This window comes from Hydra viridissima, unplaced genomic scaffold (genome assembly GCF_058129835.1).
Source record: "Hydra viridissima isolate aposymbiotic clone 2 unplaced genomic scaffold, HvirCarnegie_v1 scaffold_2, whole genome shotgun sequence".
Taxonomy (NCBI): Eukaryota; Metazoa; Cnidaria; class Hydrozoa; order Anthoathecata; family Hydridae; genus Hydra; species Hydra viridissima.
The window spans coordinates 4,705,750-4,728,238 of NW_028324301.1; the positions used below are offsets into that span (position 1 = coordinate 4,705,750).

The 22,489-nt window shown below is 27.7% G+C and overlaps 1 protein-coding gene and 1 pseudogene across 6 annotated transcripts; one reads left to right on the forward strand and one right to left on the reverse strand.

Moving 5' to 3' along the window:
• The first annotated feature begins 409 nt into the window (after positions 1-409).
• Positions 410-19,411, forward strand: LOC145185141 (von Willebrand factor A domain-containing protein 3B-like). Of its 6 annotated transcripts, none has more exons than XM_090078625.1 (41): positions 410-727; positions 925-997; positions 3,556-3,647; positions 4,992-5,089; positions 5,316-5,468; positions 6,326-6,485; positions 6,580-6,648; positions 6,822-6,925; positions 7,009-7,178; positions 7,569-7,741; positions 7,824-7,879; positions 8,019-8,117; positions 8,275-8,332; positions 8,686-8,766; positions 9,711-9,803; positions 9,945-10,082; positions 10,578-10,699; positions 10,817-10,865; positions 11,109-11,215; positions 12,042-12,182; positions 12,279-12,305; positions 12,434-12,566; positions 12,724-12,845; positions 12,952-13,002; positions 13,164-13,341; positions 13,499-13,561; positions 13,704-13,913; positions 14,371-14,520; positions 15,118-15,221; positions 15,489-15,511; positions 15,615-16,264; positions 16,354-16,640; positions 16,827-16,969; positions 17,060-17,173; positions 17,261-17,382; positions 17,608-17,662; positions 17,779-17,840; positions 18,375-18,590; positions 18,698-18,779; positions 18,879-18,957; positions 19,191-19,411. In XM_090078625.1, exons 1-41 carry the CDS (start codon positions 632-634, stop codon positions 19,288-19,290), a joined length of 5,103 nt encoding a protein of 1,700 aa, XP_089934751.1. In that variant the 5' UTR covers positions 410-631; the 3' UTR covers positions 19,291-19,411. The 6 variants fall into 6 exon arrangements, 4 of the variants coding, with proteins under 4 accessions (XP_089934751.1, XP_089934754.1, XP_089934753.1 ...); XM_090078627.1 differs by having other exon boundaries at positions 597-727; positions 8,702-8,766; XR_016449785.1 differs by lacking the exons at positions 16,827-16,969; positions 17,060-17,173; positions 17,261-17,382; ... (4 more) ...; positions 18,879-18,957; positions 19,191-19,411 and having other exon boundaries at positions 15,118-15,341; positions 16,354-16,435.
• A 952-nt stretch (positions 19,412-20,363) lies between these two features.
• LOC149891640 (uncharacterized) lies at positions 20,364-22,186 on the reverse strand (annotated as a pseudogene).
• Between the last annotated feature and the right edge of the window lie 303 nt (positions 22,187-22,489).

Sequence of the window (22,489 nt, forward strand, 5' to 3'; positions counted from 1 at the left end):
AACTGTCTTGATTGATAATGGTATAGATTAAGTTGTCACGATAATATAGATTTATGTTAAGCCCTGGTAACTAGGTTGTGCAAAGTTCTCGAGTAGGCGAGCCGCAGAAATAAACAAAACACTTGACAACATGCTTTTTCTTATTCAAAGAAAAAATTTTTGTTTTAGATCTTGTCTTCAAGCAATAGAAATAACATTATCATTATTTAAATCCATTTATAGCTTTTCAAATATATATATATATATATATATATATATATATATATATATATATATATATATATATATATATATATATATATATATATATATATATATATATATATATATATATATATATATATATATATATATATATATATATATATATATATATATATATATATATATAGTTGATGCAGTTACAGTTGCAATAATAAATCATAATTTTAGGTATATACTTGTAATAGCTAGCTCAATAGGCATATACCTGTAATTGTAGCAGCTGGCATTTTTAATCTACATCTATCTGATTGAACCATTTTTGTATTCGTTTTAGCTTTACTTTTATGGTCTTGTGTGGCTTTCGTTGTCAGCCATTATTTTTTCTGTAAAACTTAGCACTCTGATTTTAGATCTTTTAAAATTTAAGATGAATAATAATAACTATAGGCAACTCAAAGAAAGATTTACAAGCCCTTACTTGGAAAGTGTTACTACTCTTGTCAGTTCTGAAAAGTGGCTGGAGGTATGATAAAGCAATAAGTTTTTTTTGCTCAATTTGTATTAATTTTTAGGTGATTTTGAAAAGTTTTGTACTACTTTTAGGAAAACATGCTTTTATGCAACATTTTTTGATATTATAAAAGAAAAAAAAAAGTTAGATAGTATTATACTCATCTTTGTGCAAAAGTTTTTTTTATTAGAATTATGAATTTTTTTTAGACAAACAGTTTAAAGAGATTAAAGCTGGATCTTTCTCATATAATGTCTGCTATTGGATTAAAAAGTACAGATGGTTAGTTTTTTTTGTTTAAATTATTTTCTCTCTCATACATACATACATACATACATACATTACATTACATTACATTACATTACATTACATTACATTACATTACATATAAAGGTGCATCATCCACCCCATTTTTCAAAGTATGTGTAAAACCTCTGTCTTAAATATGGGTGAAGTTTTTCATTAGTCAAGAATCATTGAAAATACAGCACTATACAAATGAATGTTCTTTGCTAAATATTTTTTTAAACAAATATGTATTTGAGCTCAAAGCATTTGTTGTTCAGTTTAAGAACAGATAAGATATATTATATATATGATAATCTTAACAACTGTTTATCTCCTAGTTGTTGCATTAACTTATTGAGAAACTAGTCATTTGTCAGTTTTCTTTTTATTGCTGCAAATTCGACATCTGCTTTCATGTTTATAAGGTGGATTGATGGAATAAAAAAGTTACAAGGCAATCTTGTTTCTACTAAGAAAAGTTGTCTCTGTAGGTCAGAAGTTCATGTGTGAATTTTCTTTCAATTTGATTAATGTCTAAGGCCCCCACATTTTTGTTGAAAACACTGAAATTACATAGTTTTTGTGTATATTTTTCAACCACTTTAAAGTCATAAAAGAAACATTGGTTAAAAAAAGTGGTATGGTTAGCTTGAAAAGTGAATGCAAGAAGAGCAGTTTGGCTTGCCAAATATCCTTCCTTGGTTTTAATATTTTTATTCACATACTTCCTTTTTGAGTTTTCTGCTAATATAGTTATTCCATGTCTTATTTGGTGGTGGCGAAACAAATTTGAGGAATTATGAGTCACCTCTTTTACTGTCTGTTCAACTGACTGATTATGACATGGAATTTTGAGAATGGAGCTGTTTCAAATACTGTCTTAGTTCCTTGTCTGATATGCCATTTAGAATATGTGAAGAAGTGATAAATGATACATTCCAATGTATCAAGTCAAAGTAATTATTAGCTTGAAAGTTGGTGAAGAAATTTAACTTTGATTTTTCACAAAATAATTGAATTTGTTGGACGATGTAGAAAAAATTTTTGGCTTCCAAATATGGATTATTTTTATCTGAAACCAAGATGGAGCATATATACATTAAGAATGTAGGAGACAATTGGTATCAAAAAGGTAGATGGAGTTTCTGTACCAATATAGTATCAAAGAATACAATTCTCAAAAATTGTTGGCATCAGTAGATTTTCTTACGTATTGAGATTATATCTTCTAAAAAAGCATTAATTACCTTACAATTTTGTTGGCATCAATAGATTTTCTTATGTATTAAGATTATATCTTCTAAAAAAGCATTAATTTTCTAGTGTATTGAGATTATATCTTCTAAAAAAGTAACTACCTTACAAGTGTCTCAGTTACTTATTCTGGTTCATTCTATCATTTCACAAAAAGGATATTGATACTTGTTGTATTTTCACAAAGAGAAGGGTATTGATACTTGACATAGTACCTCTTAGAGTCTGAACTATCTGTTTCTTTAGCCAAAATTCCATGCAATCATCTTTTCCTTTATTCTATTCTGCTTTCTCTGGTGAAGGGTTTTCTATTTATTGAATCTCCTGACATCAATTACTTCCTTTCTATACTTCTTACTTTAAGTTTGAATGTTTCTCTTTTATTTGAATTTGTCTTTTGAGAGCAACTGATGTTTCCAAATCAATAATTTCTATCATGTTTCTTTGTGGACTTTGGTCCACCCAAAAATACTCAATTCTAGGGGGATATTTTTCTGTTTCTTGAGCTTGTGCTACCAACTTTACATTTGGTTATTAACACTATGGTGAGCTATGGTAGAAATGCTAGCTTTTTCCCAGATGGCAATTACATCTTCTGCAATGAGTTTCATAATATCTCACTTAGACTCTATTTCAGATGAATCTTTGCGCAATATATTGCAATACCAAAAGAAACACTTAAATGCTTCTTCTTGAGTAGAGATCTGATTTAGAAGACTTCCTCTAAATCTGTTTCACTTAGATAACCAAATATTCCATGTCTACAATTGAATCTAGTTGAAGGAGAAGCCATCTACAATCAATTAAAGTAGTAATGTATTTAGATAAGTATTAAATAAATATTAAAATAATACCTATGCTATGGTGTCTATTCTCCAGAAATTTAGGTGGATAATAGAATAAGAGCTTCATAAGATACAGTAAAACACACATTTGAATGAACTGCAATTTCTTATTTTTATAAAATATGATAATAATGAATGATAAGTTCTAACATTTTACTTTTTATTTAGTTAATGTTAACAGAGAATAATGCATCCATTAAAATATATTAGTATATCTGTATTTTATGTGGTCAGATCAAATGTGGGGGACCTAAATATCATTTAAAACACTTTTAATGGCTATTATAGTACTTGTAAATAGCAACCTTTCTTGCTAGAGATGGTATAAGTTGTGAAAATCAAACTACTCTAATGTTCAGCAACTTGCAGCACATTCAGATGTTCCTCTGATTTGGCTGCTGCTAGAAAACAGAGAGAATTTATTAACAGATTTTATAATTTTTGTGATTTTAGACTACATTAAAATTTTAAGAAAACCTGTTTGTTCAAAGTATGGAAATTCATTATTTAAAAGAATTCCGTATAAAGATGGCTCAGTGTATAATGTAAGTCTGTTTTTTTTATACACTAAAAGTTTTATTTAAAAAAGAATACAGGGTTTGGACAAAAAATAGTACAACCAGTTTTAAAAAGCAAAATTTTCAAATGTCTATTAAATTTTCAAAATTAAAAAATATTTGTGTCTTATTAGATAATTATTCATGTACTTTATCATGTTGTTCTAAAATCTTTGTTTATTTTCAGATATCTTAAGTAAGAAATTAAAAAAAGTTAGCCTTATGGCAGTCTTGTCAAATTTCAAAACAAACTGTTGATGTTTGAATGACAGGCACTAATGTTACAGAAATAGCAGAATCGTTTAGAGTTTCAAGAAGCACTGTCTTGAGAGTAATATATGCATTTGAACTGGAGTGAAAAGCATCTTCTTCTAAGCAAACCTCCAGAAGTAATGCAAAACTTTCAAAAAAAGGTCTGTTAGACACTAAAAAGGATTGTGAAATAAAATCATTGAAATAAGCTCCTAAAATTGCAGCAGAACTCAATGACCGGTTTGAAAATCTAGTGTTTAGCAAAACTGAGCACTAGTAGTTATGTAAACCCAGTTTTCATAGAAGAGCTGCAATAAGAAAACCTTTGCTTTCCAAGACAAACATTGCAAAGCATCTGGAGAGGTTCAAAAGCTTTAAAATTGATCATTGGAGCAATAGAAGAATGTCATTATCTCTGATGAATCATCCTTTATCTTATTTTCTAACACCAGCCATGTATATAAGGTGTGAATAACCCAGATTGTCTTCTTCTGAATGTTAGTCATGGAGGAAAATCTGTGATGATTTAGGTGACTATTTCATGGAAATTGGCTAGCCCAATATTGTCTTTTCATGATAAAATAAAAAGTCAAGATTATTTAAATATTATATGAGACCATGTTCATTCTATATTCTTGATACTGTTTCCAGAGGGAACCACTATTTTTCAAGATGGTAATACTTTAATTCATACTGCTGAAGTGATTACTTTTTGCCACAAGGAGCATTTTGGGGAAGTTAAGCACCTTACCTGGCCACTACAGTACCCTAACCTTAATATACTTGAACATTTATGGTGCATTTCAAAAAAACAAGTAAGACATCAGTTTCCACCACCATTGTCACTAAATGAACTAAAAGCTGTTTTATTGGAAGAATAGACAAAAATTCCCATGAAAACAAATTCAAAGCTTGTACAAAAGAATGCTAAGAATAATTAAAGTTATAATTGCTCTCAATGGCAGACTAATGTCCCATTAAAATTAATTGTTGAAAATTTTCAGCTGTTCCTATTATTTTGTCCAACCCCTTTATATTCCTTATTTTTAAATAGTAGTATTGAAAAGGCTTTTCATTTAGTTATTAGCTTCTGAAGATGAGCTTATTGCAATTGAAACCTCTTTAAAAAAAGTCTTGCAACTTTACAAAAGTCGTCTTGAATGGCTTCTCAGTGGAAGGTATAAACAAATTTGTTACATTTTTGATCACTAAGTCTTTGTTTAATTATGCCATTTTTTCCTTGGGTCGCTCATTTGACTTAAGGTTTATTAAGGTTTCAGTTACTAGACTTTTTTTTTTTTACTAACTGCTTCAAAGATAATTTTTTTGGAAATTGGTTATTAACTTAACTTAAAAAAAAGTATTGTTTCAATATCACATTAAAAAATGACTTATTTTTTTAAGTCGAAAAACATTTGGCGTAATAGAGGAAAAAAATGTGTGTATAATCATTGATGTTGTACCAGATGATAAACAGATCTTGGAATATTTTATAAAGCTTCTTATTTCATTACTGAAGCAACAGCTAATTCATATTGAAAAGTTCAACTTTATAAGGTATGATATGTTTTAACAAATTTGATTTACATTTTAATAAATTTGATTTACATTTTAATAAAAAAGTAAAAGCTCAGGGGGTAAGTACAAATTGATAACACTTAACATATTTTTTTATTTTGCTTAATGTATTTATCTTGCCATTTTTTTCAATATTTTTTATGGTTTCTTTGTTTTTCATACTTTTATATTCCCAACAGTCATTAAATTCTCTTTATGGTGAGAGGTTCACATGTGAATGTTATAGTAAAATTACATTTCCATTTATTATTCTTATTGTATATTTGTTGAATGTCAGAAAGATTCTCTAATATAGGTTGAATCAGCTTTTAATATTAATTTAATTTTATTGAATATAGTTATGTACTTGATAATAAAGCTTTACCAGGTGTAAGTTTATATCATATTTAATCTGTAATTTAATAATAGTCTACCTTTAGTACTTTTGCTCAGCAGTTTTAAAAGTTTTTCCTTGATATGTTTCTGATTCCCATTTATTCTCTATTAATGACGTTAACCTTTTACTGTTCAGAGTTGCCATAAGAAAATCATGAAAAAAAATCTTTCTGAAATTACTCACATTAACTCATTTTTGCAAATTTATTTTTGGGTTCAGTAAAGGGTTAAAACATTTTCCATATTGAATTTTTTTTTACTACTACATGTTTGTTTCTATTTCATTTAAAATACTTTTGTGCTTTTGATTAAATTATAATCTGTAGATATTTTCAACTAAAATACATCATTTAAAAGAGTTTTTATAGCAAAATCATTATCAATATATATCAATATAAATATTATTAGCATAGTGTAATTGCTAAAATTTAATTTGTTGCATGCTATCAACTTTTTTTAAGGGCTGCAAGTGACATAATGAAATGGCAATCTCATTGTGTTGCTGTTACTTCAGAAAATGTATCTAGTGCTGTCAGTTGGTTGATGGATTTAGATTTGCATGTAAATTACAGAAACACTGCTGTGTTGGAAAGTTTGTTATATGCAATAAATGATACAACAGTAAGCTAAAATTTTGTTTTGTAGTAATTTATTTCTTAAGCCTAAATCAAATAATGCTAAAGCAAACATATTTTATTTTATTTTCAAAATAAAGCTGGATGCCATCTATATTTTTACTGATGGAACTCTTTGCAAAAGTGGAAGCAATATTTTGTTAGAAAAGGTATTGTGTTTTATTTTTAAACAAACAGTTCAAAACTTATAGAAGAGCTTTATTATGAAATTTGAGACGGACTATTTTTCTTATGTTAGTTGTTCAAACTTAGTTCTTTATTTATTGTAATGCTTTTACGATTAATTATAGTTTTCATTACTTTTCTTTTCTATATTTTGCAGATTCAAGATATTTCTGTGCAGCCAATTCATGTTTCAGCAGTTAATTGTTTGCATCCTACATACTTAAAGTTTCTTAAGAAGTTTGTAAAAACAACTCATGGCAGGTATGCTTAAAGTCTGTAGATTATTATAATTTGTTTATATATCTGAATCCTTTACTTTGAAATAATTGTATCTTATCATTTAGATTTAATAACTACATAATTAGTGCTTCACATAAAACCAAAGATTTCAAAAATATATCTATGTCATCTAATGTTATGCTTATATTGAAAGAACTCGAGGAAGCAAAATCTACTCTGTCAGATATTCAAAGTATCCTTAATGATATAAAGGAAAATTCAACAAGCAAATCAGGTACTGTTAAATTTGATGGTTGTAGCAATTCATATTTGAAAACCAGCACAAAGAATACTTTTATTTAAAATTTTTGTGTGTAAATATTGATATCTAGATCATACTGTTAACTAAATATTTTTTAAATTAACATTCTCATTAAAATATAAGCAATCAGCTAAAAAATCACTATGAGCAATTATGATTACATACAGCAACACAAATTGCATCCCTCATCAGTTTTTAATACCAATATGTTAAGAATACTTTTAAGAAATAAAATAATTTACTACAATTGTGTATGATATATTATAAAGTTTTGTGTATTTATAAAGATTTTCATTTTTTGAAAACTACTATTTTGGGTTTTTGTAGTGTACTTATCTCTGATAATTTTTTATTTTTCTAAAGCTCAGTCTCAGGCTGAAATGATCAAACACTCTCAACCACCCAACGAAGAAAGAAATCTAACTTCTAAGGATTGGCTTAATAATACAGCTGGGCTGAGCAAGAATCAACTTCTCCTAAATCATTTCTTAAAGAAACACGTACTTAATGAATGCAGTGTACTGGAGATGAATGATGTTAGTATTCCTTTTTTTCTTTTTTCTCATTTTATTATTTATTTGTACCATCATCCTATGTAACTTTTTTTATTTTTGTTAGAATGATGAAGAAAAGCTGTCAAATCTTCTGAAATGTGATTCTTTTTCTCATATCAAGCAAGTATTAAATGACTTAAGGGCTGATCTTCTTGTTATTACTATCGAAACTAGTTTTTGAGTATTATTTGTTTATGACTATGCTACAGCAAGTAAATGTTATTTTATTGTGATTGATTTTATATTGCTTTCTTTAAAGATTTAGCGATGGGAGCGTGAAACACGTTCAGATTACAGAATCAATGATTCGTGAGTATAAAACTAAAGTTAGAGACCTAATCAGCAAATATGAAGATAGGTACAGTATTTATAGAATACTTAAAAATTGGCAATTAATTACTTTTGACATTGTACTGATAATTTATTCCAAGTTACATTAATTTAAGGAAGGAAAAAAAACAATACAAAATGAAAGATTAGTTATAGATGGTGTAAGGGTTTCATAATTTTTTTAGAATGCAATGGCTAAAGAAAAATAGCAGAGAGTTGTTTGGAAATATTATAGAAAAAAAGGTATTTTATCTTCATTTAGAACACAGAGAGCTGGTAAGGTATTCTTAAAACCATATCTTATGAATATTTAAAAATACTAATGATAAGTATCCTATTTCAAGTAAAAAACTGTGCGCCAGCAATGCAAACTTGCTCCTTCTTATCCCCTTATCCCAATCCCTCTACTCCTTCTCTCCCTATTCTCTTGTCTATTATCTGTTTTCATGATAATGATGCTAAACCCTTCACAAAAATTTATAATTAGCATTTGCTGAATAAATTATTTACATGTCATTCATACATAAAAATTTCTGTATAAAACTAAAATATACTTTTTTATTACTTATTACTTATTTTAATGATGAAATTTTTAGGTTGTTCTTTTGGTAGATACATCATCTTCCATGGAAGCTAAATTATATCAAGTCAAAAGAGGTCTATGTAAAGTAATTCAGGTAATCAATTTGCTATTATTACAATAAATGGTATTTATTTTTGATGATGTTAGTAAAATCAAGTAAGAAAGAGAGTGGAGAGTTTAGAAGAGGAAAAACAGACTGCAGTTTAAATAAAATGCTTTTTGTGTGAATTTTTATTTTTATTTTGTTTTATTGCTTTTTGAAATGGCCTATAATAAGAGAACTTACTAAGCTGGCAGTATTTAAAAAGAAAATTTTCCAGTCCATTTATAAGTTGCCAGATATGCTTAATATTTTATCTAATAGTTGTTTGATAATAATTTATTGCTTAAATATAAATAAAGTCCTTTTACTTACAAAGCAAACCAAAAAGGTTTTTAACTTATCTCAATGGGGTTTTAGCAAAATAATGGATTTTGTTTAATTTAGCAGAAAGTATTTCAACTTTAAATTTATATTATTTAGTTTATGTTTTGAATTGACCTTATATATAGTCTGTTATTATAGAGTATGTAAGAAACATCTCTTCAATAGATAATTTATTTTGAAATGAAGCTAAGCACAACTTTTTAAAAATAAAACAGAAAAAGCATTTTGTGTTATAAATTAAAGCATTTCATTTTATTTTAAAAAGAAACATAAAAAAGTATGAATAGTTTCGTTTCACAAGCAAAACAAATATTGTACAGCACAAATTGTTTAATAACAAGTTTTATAAAGTATGCTAATATAATAGACTCAAATTACTTTTTTATGCATTTATAAGAAACCATAAAGGAAGTAAACAAATTGCAGTCTTATGCAAAATATTTTTGGGCAAGAGGTCTGGTATCAACAAACTTCTAATTTAGGTTGATTTTTCTGTGTGTTTGCTTTAATTAATTGATTTCTTAAAGTACCCAAGAACTTTAGGAACTAAATATTATTTTTTAGAAGATTTTGCTAATTTCTCTTTTTGAGATACTTTAAAAATAATTTAGGAGCAGCTTAACGAAAGAGAAACTTTTAATGTAGTGCATTTTAACTCAAAAGTTCATATGTGGAAAAATGAAATGATGGAGTGTTGCAGTAGAGTATGACTTATTTACTTTACTTATTTGAAAACATAGATGCCTGATAACAATGGCAAATTAAATTGAAAAAAAATTCTCTTTGAGCTATCATGGTATAGCTCAAAGAAAGTCATTTTTCACAATAAATTTTTTTGTATGTAGAATTTTGAAGATGCCATTGTCTGGGTAAAATCTCTCTTTGCAAGTGGTAGTACTAATACTTTGGAAGCTCTGCAAATGTGTTATGGCTTAAATGACATTGAAGCAATTTATTTATTGTCAGATGGAAGACCTGATCAAGTGAAGCAATTTTTATTTTGCTCTAATAATCTTTGTTACTTTAACAAAGTCTAATGCATCTGTTTTTCAGCATCTGATTATCAGACTTATTTTTACTTCCTTTTTTTTTTTTTTTTAAAATAAATAGAATTTATTCAATAATATTACTAAATCATAGGGATAAAAGAGATTTAATGTTGAGTTCTTAAAATTAGCTGTAATTATTAGCAGCCTTTTGTGTTTCTAACAAAGTTATCAGCTTTTTAACTTAGCTTAACAAAAATAGGTTAATCTTTAAGTACGATTTTTCCCACTACACGGAGAAATGTCAGTTATACAAGTGTTTCAAATACACATTGATTATCATCATTTAGAGTATATTTTAGTCTTTTTATTTTTAATTAAGTCTTGACTACAAGTATCTATCATAATCTTATTGCCATCTATGTGCAAATGCTAAGTCTAATTTTTTTTATACTTGCTACACATATTTTATTTGTTTTTTAAATTATTTAGCATTGTGAAGAGATTCTAACTCAGGTTAATCCTAAAATCCCAATTCATGCAATATCTTATAATTGTGATGATGAACAAGCGAATGAGTTTCTGTATGAGTTATCAAAACAAACTTCTGGAAGGTATAGTGATGAATTATGATTTTTTACAAGATAATGACAAGGAGTAGAGTTATAAATAAAAACACTATATATTTGATATAGATTTAATAAAGTACATCGATTGTTGTTTTGTTTTAGGTATCATTGTTTCTTTGAAAATGAGTTCTTTGTCGGTGAAAAGTTTCAGGTAGATGAGCGCTTTAATTTTTATATCATGTTTAAATCAACACTATGTTTTTTCTTTCTTGTTTTTTGTAAGTTTAATAGTTATATATAAAAACTAGTTTAAATATAATTTGCATTTAGTTTTAATGATAATTTTTTTTATCATTATATTACCATCTTGTAATTTATTATCTGATTTATTAAATGTTACATGCATATGTTGTATAAAGTTAAATGTTGTATGTGTATAACTTAACTTTTTTAGAGTGAAGATTTATATTTGATAAAAAAAGAAATAAAGAGAGCACATCGTGAGCTTGAGAAAATAAGTTTATTGCATAAGATAATTCAACAAAAAAAGACAGTTGAAAGGTAATTAAATTGAAGCATTTGAGTACTTAGTGCAGTGTTACATATAGTATGTGATGTTAATGTGTCCCTAATACATAATTTATAAGCTGTTGTTAGACACTAAAGTTTGCCTTAAGCAACATGTCCTAAAGTTTTTAAAAAGGAATGTATTAACGGTTATCAAAAAGATAATAAAAAAAAGTTTGAAAAAATTTAGTAAATAAAAGATTAAGTTAGAAAGGTATAAATGAATAACAGTTCTAAATTATTGAATCTAGCTAGCCTTCTACTGGATGATGAAGTTTGACTCTTGAGTAAAACCTCATCTTCCTATTTTATCAAAGATAAAATATTACAAACAACTTCTTTAACTATAATGTTTTTTTCATTTCACTTAAATAGATGCTGTTTTTCTAATGCCCTTTGATAATAAAAAATTGCTTGACTAACAATAACAAAACTGTGTTCAGTCTTGTTAAATTGAATTTTTTGAATAGTTTGCAAGTAGAATTGGTTTCAAATTATTGTGTGACAAAATTCGTGTTTCTGAATTCTTTTCAAAACTTCCTTTTTGTTAACCATCCATTAGCTGTCAGAGATACATAAACAAAGTAAATTTTGCTTATATAAATTTGTTTAACTTCTACAAAAGAGAAAAGAAAAAAAAAATTTCTTCTAAGGATGTAAAAGTATTTAAATGCACCTTTCAAATATGTATATGTGACATATACACTCATATTGAGTAGTTAAGAATTATATACACACAGTATATGGTATATAAAAAGATGTAAAAAGGTACTATTTTGCAAAACATGGTTTCAAACATGATTTTTAAAAATATTTCCAGAAACATTTTTTTCGAACCAAATAAATTAAAGAGTCGGCCAGCCTCTGCGTATGTTGATAACAAATCATCTTTACTTCGAACTAAGCAATTTAACGAGAATGAAGATAAACAAAATGATGTTCAAATCAAGAAGAAAAAAAAGTAAAACAGTTATTCTTTTCTTTTTTTAAATACAATTGTTGTTGTTATGGTTTTTTTTTTAAACAATTTTTTTTATATTTGAATATTTACTTTTAGAAAAGAAAATGAAAACGAAATCAAAAAGTAAGAAATGTGTTATTTTATTTTGTACTTAATATTGTTTAAAAAATTTTTCTAATTTGTAAAGTATATAATTTTGAAAATTACAAATTTGTATGATTTTGTTAGCAAAAGATCTATTTAATATTTAGATGGATAAAAAGATATGGGTTGAAGGCTTGCAAACTCACCATTATTGATGCATTAGCTCCTACTATTATTTCTAGAAAGCCTGCTTACATACCTGTATTGGGAAAAGATGTGTTATCAAAAGTTTTTGGAGAGGTTTTTGTAACTTTTATCCTATTCTAGTGTCAAAATTCTTTTTAAACTTCTAAAAAAGAGGGTACTAAAAAACAAATACATTAACTATTAACATTTAGATATTTACACTTTTTTTTTGTTTACATTTTCTCTGATGGTTTTACTTTCATTTTATTAGGCTCTCCCTATCATTAATACTTCAGGTGGCATCAACAAAGAATTGCAAGTAGTCAACCCACAAGTTATTGACTTAGACAGTTATGAAGAAAAGTTAAATAACTGGTTTAAAGTTATCACACGGTAAAATAAAATCTTTAATTTAGAATAAGCCTTTTCAAAACATAAAAAAGTTTTCTTTAATCGCTTCAAAATTAATCTACTTTAATTTTTGCTTTGCCGTTTTTAGAAAAATGATTTCATATATTCTTTTAAATATTCCTGTGGAAGCAAAAGAAAAGTAGGTTCCTATTTTTTAATACATGAAGATAGTAAAAAATATTATTTTATAAAGTTTATTTCTGTTCAAATATATTTCTGAAAAAGAAAGTTTTTATACTCTAAGGTAAAAACTGTTTTATTTATTTTGAATATCTATGATCAATCCTTATCATAATATAGGCTGGAAGTAGATAATGTTTATGAATACTCTGAATACAAAGACATTTTATTTCAATCAATTGATGAGAATGATTCAACAAACAAAATCCGTGACAATTTGGTTTTATTAGAATCTGAATTAGAAAGAGGTCGCGTTTTCTTGAAGCAATCAACTGATCTTAAGGAAATTATTAAACAAGTATGTTTTTTTAAACATCTTTTTTATGTTGTAATTAAATAGGAAAAGTCTAAAGATCTATCTTTGATTGGTGTGAAACTTATTTTAGATAAACATGTTTTCTTTCTCTTAGTTAGCATATATATCTAATGATTTATTTGTTAAAAACTTTTTTCAGATGGAAAAAGAAACAAAAAATGAAGTAGAAGAATCAAATTCAAGCTCTAAAATTGCTAACAAGGTTTAAAATTGAGATTTTTAAGATAATTATCTCCAGAAAAGCAATATTTTTTATAATAAGTTCATGAGGCATGTATCAATGTATTTTAACTGATTTAAATTTAATATCTAAATACTCCTAGTATATTTTTTTAAAAATGCAGGATGTTGGAAATACTGGTAATCCGTTGAGGTTTAGATACCACCGAGTGTTAGCTAGAAATGATTTTGATGGTCTCTATTATTTGGCTCTGGTTAAAAAGTATTTAAACTCACGTTTTGTTAATGTTTGTTTTGACAATGGAGAAGAACAAATTATATCAGTTCGTTATGTCATATCTGTTGGTGGATCAAGACCATGTCCATTGCTAAAGGTTTTTTTTAGATCATTTTTTAGTAAAATTAAATTATAAACAAAGTTTAATGATTTGTATCAAGCCATGTACAATTACTTTAGAATTGAAGACATAAGTGGATGAAGGTGTTAAGTTACACCAATATGGAACTGAGATATCAGGAGTTAAAGTTTTGAACACATATTGTTCTAGATATTTTTATATAGCAAAGATATGTTAATATTTATGGAGGGATATAGTAACCAAACACTTAAGATTGTGTATGTAATATTTAATTTCATGAAAAAAATGTGTTGTACATGTTTTTGAATTTTGTATTTTTGCGACATAACGCCTTCATCCACTTATGTCTTCAATTATAAAGAGATTATCAACTCATGAAAATTATTACAATAAACTTTTACAAAAATTATTTAAAGAATAAAAGATTACTATTTTTAAAAAATTCTCTACTGTTTCATGTGCTTTTTATTAGGCAGGTGATTATGTTCTTGCAAAATGTCAAACCCAGGATAGTCTTAATGGAGATGAAAATTGCTACAAGCCTGCTATTGTTCAAGTAATACCTCATGAAGCTAAATCTTCTCTAAAATTTTATACAGTTGTTACATATGATGGTTTTAAGGTATGTAGTATTTTATTTGGTTTAAAGCTTTTTGTCTTTTAAACTTAAAACTAACTTTTTATTTAAACACTCATAATGTATCAATTAATTTTAAAATTATATAAATTTCATGAAATTACATTTCAATTCCTAAAATCTATTTTCATAAAATAGTGGTATAGAGAGAATTCAACTCTAAACTTAAGTAACAACTCTTTAATTGTTACAGTATATTTTTCCTTTCTAAAAACATTTGCTCCTGATACAAACAAACAAAAGTGGTAATTGTGAAATTAATGTATTGTTATGATCCAAAAATTGCTCTACAAAATTATACCTCAAAACCCAAATTTTTATAATATGGTTGTTTTTCTTTAGTACTTTAAATTAATTTAGCCTCTTCAACTTCGTTGAAATGAATTGGTAATTATGTAACAGTAATTAGGTTAAGAAACAACAGTTATATCTAATAGTAAATACATTAGAGATTTTTAAATTCATTGTCTTTTTCTTTTTTTCTTATCAAAAATTTTTTTTTTTTTTTTTAACAATTTCGTTACTATTAATACTGTTTATTGTCATTTATTAATACTTAGATTGTCATTTGTTAATACTTAGATTACATTGTTACGCAAGGATATGACAAAAATTAACAGATCAAGATTTGTATTTACAGTTCGGTTCATTCAAGAAGCTACAATATTAGCTAATAACAAACTCAGGTTAATTTATTATTATTTGTAGGCTGCAGATCCATAACTGCCACAAAATCACTACATCTACTATATTATGACTGCTACAGTATTACAATTGCTACAATATTACAGTTGCTACAATATATGGTACTTATATGTTTATTGTTTAATTCAGACCAATTACATTGTAGATATATCATACAAAAAATTTTAAATTTGTGCTATAATTAACTATAAACTGTAATCATACTTTCACTTTTTGCAATAAAACTTTAAAACTTTGGTATATTTTAGAACAAGTTTCCAGGAGAGCAATGGTATGAATATATTTTATTTAATTGATTTTTATTACCTTTGTTTTCTTTGTAATTCTAAACATATTCTTGGATATAGTTGTTTCTTTTAATGTATTTCTTACAGAAACTTATTTGCTGTCACAAGAAAGTTCAGAAGCATTTGAAAAATCTGACAAAGATAGCGATGATGTTAGTTCACCTTCTGAGCATGGAGAACAAGATCTTTATGATATTGTTTCTGTCCATTCAGAATCTGACATGGGTGATGAGGTTAAAAAAATAGACACAAATCATGACATGATCCAAGAAAATAATGAAAATCATATTAAAAATGATAGAAATAGTTCTCTAAATGTTGATGCAACAGATTTTTTTGACATTCTTAGTGAGCAGTTGCAAACTAACAATCAAAATGAACTATTTGAAATAAACCTATCTGTAAATGGGAAGTCTGAAGCTGACAGTACAGTTATAAAAGAGAATTATAACATAGAAACACAACAAAGTATCAGCTTAGAATTATTGGAAGAATATCAGCAAAAGATAAAAAAAAAACAACAAGATATGGAAATGGAATTTGATGCTAAGTTCCATGAGTTAACTGAACAAAGAAGTGCACTGCATAAAATGGAAGAGGTTTTGTATGAAAAAGTGATGCATCAAACTGAGCAGCAAGCAGTTTTTCAATTACAACTGTATGATATCTTAAAACACCAGGAATCTCTACTACAAAAACAAGTTCATATACAAAATGAAGAGACTCAAAATAAAAAAGTAAAATATATCTTCAAATAATTGTGAAAAAATGTTTATGTATATTGCTTTTTCATGATACTGTTATTATAATTTGTTCTCATTAATAGGACACTGACTCTGATGGCTCTGCTGTATATCTTCAATTAACAAAAGAACTACTCTCTCACCAAGAACAACTCATTAAACAAATACTGGAAAACCAAAAAAATCAACTTCCCCAGCAAACAAAAGTTGTTCAAGAAAAAGATGAGGAAAAAAAAGAAACTTTTGACAATACATTTTGTTTTTCCCCTCTGCCAAGTGTCGAAATAAAAGACAATATCACAGAAGACATTTCATTAAAAGACATTCCTTGGACAGGATCAAGTACACCATCAGATATTTGTAATTCAAGGTTAGAATTCTATAGCAGTTTATGATGTAAAATATGGTTTATTGTGTACTCAATGTATATTTTGTTAAAAGTGTAATGTCCTAGCTTTATTGCTTTAGCTGTTTTTTGTACTGGCATTCTTTTGCTTTTTTAAATAAAGCAATTGAGTTGTGGAAAGTAAATACTTTTTCAAATTTAAATAACTAGCTCTGATACTGTCAAAAACACTGATTCTCTTGAAAAACACCATAAAATTGGAAGTGATGAGCACTCGTCTGAGCTAAAGGTGTTTTTTCACCCTATGTCAGAAGCAGTACTGTTAGCTCAAGGAGAGTCTGGGTTATTTGTTTGTAAGTGTCAGCATTTGTTAAATAAAAAAGTTTGCAATTAACTACGAGTTAAAAATAGCAGGTTTATAGCAGAATTCTTTTTGTTTACAGCTCGTGTACCCTTAGAATCTGACCCAGCTGTTAAAGTGTGTTGTGTTCCAAGCGTCCTTAACATGGGTGAAGAAGTTCTGGCAAGATTTCATAGTGATGGGTGGTATTACAGAGGTCATATATATTCTCTTTCAAATTGCTACTAATGTATTGTTATGTAATTTATCTTATGGTTTGTTTTGGATATTGATTGCCATTTAGGTACCGTTCGGAAGTTTTTAAGTAATACAACATACATAATTGAGGATAGTTTTGGTGACATTTGCAAAATCGAGCGTGCAGATATTATATCAGATGAAGATGATGCAGACAATATTATTCAGGCAAAGATTCGTCCTTTTTTTTTCTTCTTTCTAAAGTTAAATTTAAAAATGTTATCAAGTTAGGCTAACAACTAATCTTTTTTGTTTATAATTTTAACTTTTATATTCTAAAAGAATTTGTAAATATGTGAATTCCTTTGCATGTCATTTTATCTTTGTTTTTATGAGTAAACTAATTTTTAAGCGTTGTTTGTGATATATTTTCTTATTTGTTTTATTCAATAGACTGGCAGTTACGTGATTGGTCTATATCCTAATTTTTATTTCTCTTACGCACCAGGTAAATTAGTCAAAACTTTATTGCAAAAAATACATTTAAGATTTGTGCTTTAAAAAATTTTTCAGCTTTTTTACAAATTTTAAAATTTGTTCTTTTAAATTTTTATACAACTAAAGGCGTAGTGGCGTCAATAGAAGCGGATGGTGCAATCAATGTCCAATTTTATGATGGACAAATTGTGAGCAGCATTTTGATGTTATTTATAAAGAAAATTGATATTGAATTTTTTGTTTTTAACTTTTTTTTAAATATGTTGTTTTAATTCGAAAAGGATTGCTACAAAAGTCGAAATGGGAAAATGTCAGAATGGAGGCAAGTCAGAACAGAAACAGCTCAAAACGGAAAAATGTCAGAACGGAAAAAGACAAAATTTAATCACCTTAAAAACAAATCAATTTTTATTTACACGAATAATTTTGTTAATGAGAAGTGTTTAGAAATATTGTTTTAATCAGAAAAAAAAAGATTTCTCCAATTGTTTTCAAATGTAATTAAATTTTGTTTCTTTCCGCTCTGATATTTTTCCGCTAATTATAACATTCTGACATCTTTTCATTTATTAGGTAATTATAAACTTGTTGAATTTGTGTATGGGTACAATTTTGCAATCCTATCGAAAAAACATATTGTAAATACTGATGATCTAGCGCTAACCGTTATCGTTGTTGTTGTCTTTTTTGCACTTTCAACCTTTTTTTTTTTAAAATTTTAGTCGTTTGTTCCACGCTCCGAAGTTTACTTAACGACCTTTTCCAAATTTGAAAGTGACGTTGCTATGATACGACAACGTGAAGATGCTTTGGTTGGACAAGCTGTTGTTACTAGGGATAACAAAACTGGAAAATATCACTTAGCTGCTGTGAGAAGCCGTATTGCTGGCTCTAGAAACTACTTAATTGAATGGTCTGATCAAACATTAGAACTTCAGGTTTGTTGCAGTTTTTAGCTAAATATTTGTTAGAAAAATCTTTTGGGGAGAGGTTTATAGGTATGTAAAAATCTCGCTAATATCCAGTAAAAAAATTTTTTTTTTAGAATTACGTTTTTATTTTTGGCTCCCATTCGAGACATCGAAACATAAAGAAAAATAGTCATTGCTTAGCAATTATTGATAAAGGTATCATTGCTTTTTATCATTTCCGCATTTTTACCTTTTTAATTTATAAGTTTAAATTTATCTTCTTATCTCTTATTTGATGACGTTTAAATTCTTTAGATAACTTTACCTATCTACCAGCAACTGTTGAGGGTAAAAAAGGCAATGAACTAAGTGTCATTTTTTGCAATTCGAATACGTATGTATTAAACTAATTAATTTTTTATTCGGTAAAATATTAAAAAATTTGATTCGAAAGCAAAATACATTGTCGGATAGTATCTTTTTTTTACTCATCTTTGATAAAAAATTTTAAACTTCTTTACTGCTTGTCATCAACACGAGCTTAAATAAATAAAATTATTTTTTTTTAAACTTTTTGTTGATTACTTTTTTAAAAAATGATTTTATTGAAGTTATAAAATTATTTAGTGTTAAAACCGTTGAATCTGCGCATGCGTTTTGGATCTCTGAGCATTTTTATAAAGAAGCTGTCACTTATTGGGAATCAAAAAATAATTCAACCACGTAGTAATTTTTATGCAATAAAGATTTTTAATTGTAAATAAAATTTATACTGAAATTTGTATTAGCACAGCAAAAAGAAAATTTTGTAAATATTTCATTAAATTAATAACTTATTTTTTGATAAATTTAATTTCTTAACCCACTTGCCTAATGCCCGATCAAACTTCGAGATTGATAATTTATCAAAAAGCGAGTGAGAAAATAATTTTTACATGGGACTAGGTTGAAAAAATCGGAGAACACAGGATGTTTTACCCTTTACGTTTTTTTTTACTCATTATTACAAAATTATTAGCGGTCAAAATATACATGTGAAAATAAGTAGTAAAGCACAGTTATGTTTTTATACGTATTTAAGACGTTATCTGCGGATTAAACGATTGCAAGAAACTTGCCCAGAACATTTAATATTAACATCTGAGGTATGGAGGAGGTAGTCATTTTTGTATTTTCAAATAGGCTTATTTAAAAGTGTTTCTAGCACTATCTTCTAAAATAATTAAAACGCTACAGCCTGCAACGTTGCCTCTGTAAATTTCTTGTGCGTTAACACATTTTTGTTTCACTGTTTTACCATTTTCGAAAGTGTTTGACTTTTTTTTAGACTTTAATAACGCAATTGTTAAATTTTTCAAAACTTTTATATAGATTAGGCATAATGGATAAGTTTTAAGCTGATAGTTTTATTCACAGTTAAGTGTCGAATTGAGAAGTTAAGTTCAGCGATACACGTTAATAACAAATTACTGATTTCGCCTTACAGCTATTAAAAGAATATTTAAAAATAAGCGTCGGGGTTCGCACCCCATGTTTTTGAACTTCCGCCAGTGTTCGCCTAAATGTTTTTTTTTTATTTTAATAAATTCTTTTGGTCGTTTTTTGACTTGAATATATTTAAAATTTATTAAGACAAACAAGAGAGTGATATCTAAAAAATTATACATTTGTATGCTTTACAACTAAAAAATATGGTTTTGATGTAGTTTCATCAGCTCAAACTTCATTGAACCTGCTCAATGACATCGTATCACCTGAAAAATAGCCTATTCTGTTTAGCTGATGGCATTAGCTTCCTCTTTACCACCCGCGTGGTTGGCCTGCGAAATTTTCTTTTGAAACATACTCGCTAGGATTGGCGAGGCGGAAGGCGTCTACAATCTTCTTCCAGCGACTCTTCATGGGGCCAAATAGTCCCACGTCGAGTGGCTGCATGAAATGAGTGGTATTAGGTGAAATGAGAATTAAAATTATTTGTAAATCTGCTTCTTCACTAAATGAAATTGTATCCAACTTTTATGTTTGTCGGTTCAAACAATGGTCTTTGAGTATTATTATCTGTCAGCTACTGGTCAAAATTATTGCATAAATATTTATAAAGAACTTCATGATTTTTATAACACTTAGAAGATTTACCAACAGCTACCAAATTTGAAGGCAATCATTTGTATACACTTATGGGGATTCTCTGGTTAGTATATGCAATGAGAAGGGGAGGAAGAGATCCGTCAGCACCAACATTTGCTGTAAAAGTGCGAAGAAAGTTTTAAAGAAAAACTAGTAGGCTAAGCTATCATGCAATCATGCTAAGTTTTCATACTAATTTATCACGCTCTAAGATATGTAAAATTAAACGAACTTATAGAGCTTTATTACAAATAAAAAAAGCAATTAAGAAATAACAGAAAAAAAAGCTGTAATTTTAATATAAATTTACATACCAAAAACTGTCATTGTTTCTTTGTCTTTAGCTGTCGTTGCATAGGGATCATTTTTTGATCCTCTCTTAGCCAAGACTTTTCCAGCTTTGGGTGAAAATTGAAACCTGGACTCATCGAAGTTAAAATTGCGCTTGGGTTCAATTAGGATATCTAGATGATCTTGTTGTTACACATTAGCCTTTACCTCCAGGATTTAACGACTCTGATTTACAAACGTTTATCTGACAATAAATGGGACACAAGTGACATGATGGTGTTTTAGGTAACAAGATCAAGCTCTCCCTTGTGCATTGGTTGTATAGTTAACGAACACTCCTCAGCTTCGGTCAAAAAAGTGCTGGGGCCCATATTTTTTACCAAAGGGGTTTTTCCACTAATCTTATCCTTGAAGGTTGTTCTAGGAAAGCCATAATGCTTTGATGCACGAGTTTCGCTTCTTCGACCGCTAAAAGATAATAAATAAAGTATGTCGCTTCCTAGGCAGTAAGAACTTATAGCAAAGGTTATTAGATAGTGAAAGATTAATGGATAGTGACATTCCGTGAGGCACATATAATTTATGCTTACCTCTTTACATCCGTAACAACCTGAGCTATATCTTCTTCTGTATATCCATTTTTAGTAACCACTCTAGATGTGCTGAGTAGCTACCAAGTATTATATGTAAAATTATTTAAAACCCATTAATAAAGTGTGAAAAAAGAAACTAAACATGTATAACATTATTAATCAAAAAACTAAAGAAAAAGTTCTATAGGCGGCGACTTCTATTTAATGATTTAGTTTAAAAATATAGCCTAATTATTCAATTATATGCTTTAATTTTTCTTTAATTTTATCTTTAATTACTCTTAAAACAATAAAACGGTGTTGCATAATGATTTGCAGAGAACTAAAATGGCAATTATTAACGGTGGCGACTACTAGCAAGTGGGTGTGGTGAAGACTGGCAGACTTAATTCTTATTAAATGGCTATTTTTAAATAAGTTTGAGCCATACGCGTATTGACCAATTTGTCAGAGTTTGTATTTTACTATAAGGACAAAAAAAGTCTTTTTTTTTTAAATTTTTGATGGGGATTACTAGCAAGAGGGTTATATTGCTTCCAGTGTTCGCCACCACCACCCCAAGCCCACCTTTTCATCCACTAGTTCTATGTTTATAAGATATTCCTGCATCATAGTAACACCCTGAAAAAGAAAAATGGTAAATTAGATTAGAGACAACATATTTTTTGAGTGATTATCCAAAAGCTTTTCTGAAATTTTTCATTAAGCATTAAGGATTTTTTAGGACAGTTTTCTTTCCAAAAAATTCTGTGCCATTATTATTAAATTTTTAATAGTCAAATTTTTTTAGTTACATCAAAGCTTTTTTTAGATACGATTTCTGAACTTTCCAGCAATTAGTTTTTGCTCTGCATGTTTTTTTGTGACCAATTGACGAAGATTAAGCTGCATGGCGAACACCGGGTGTTTTACTTA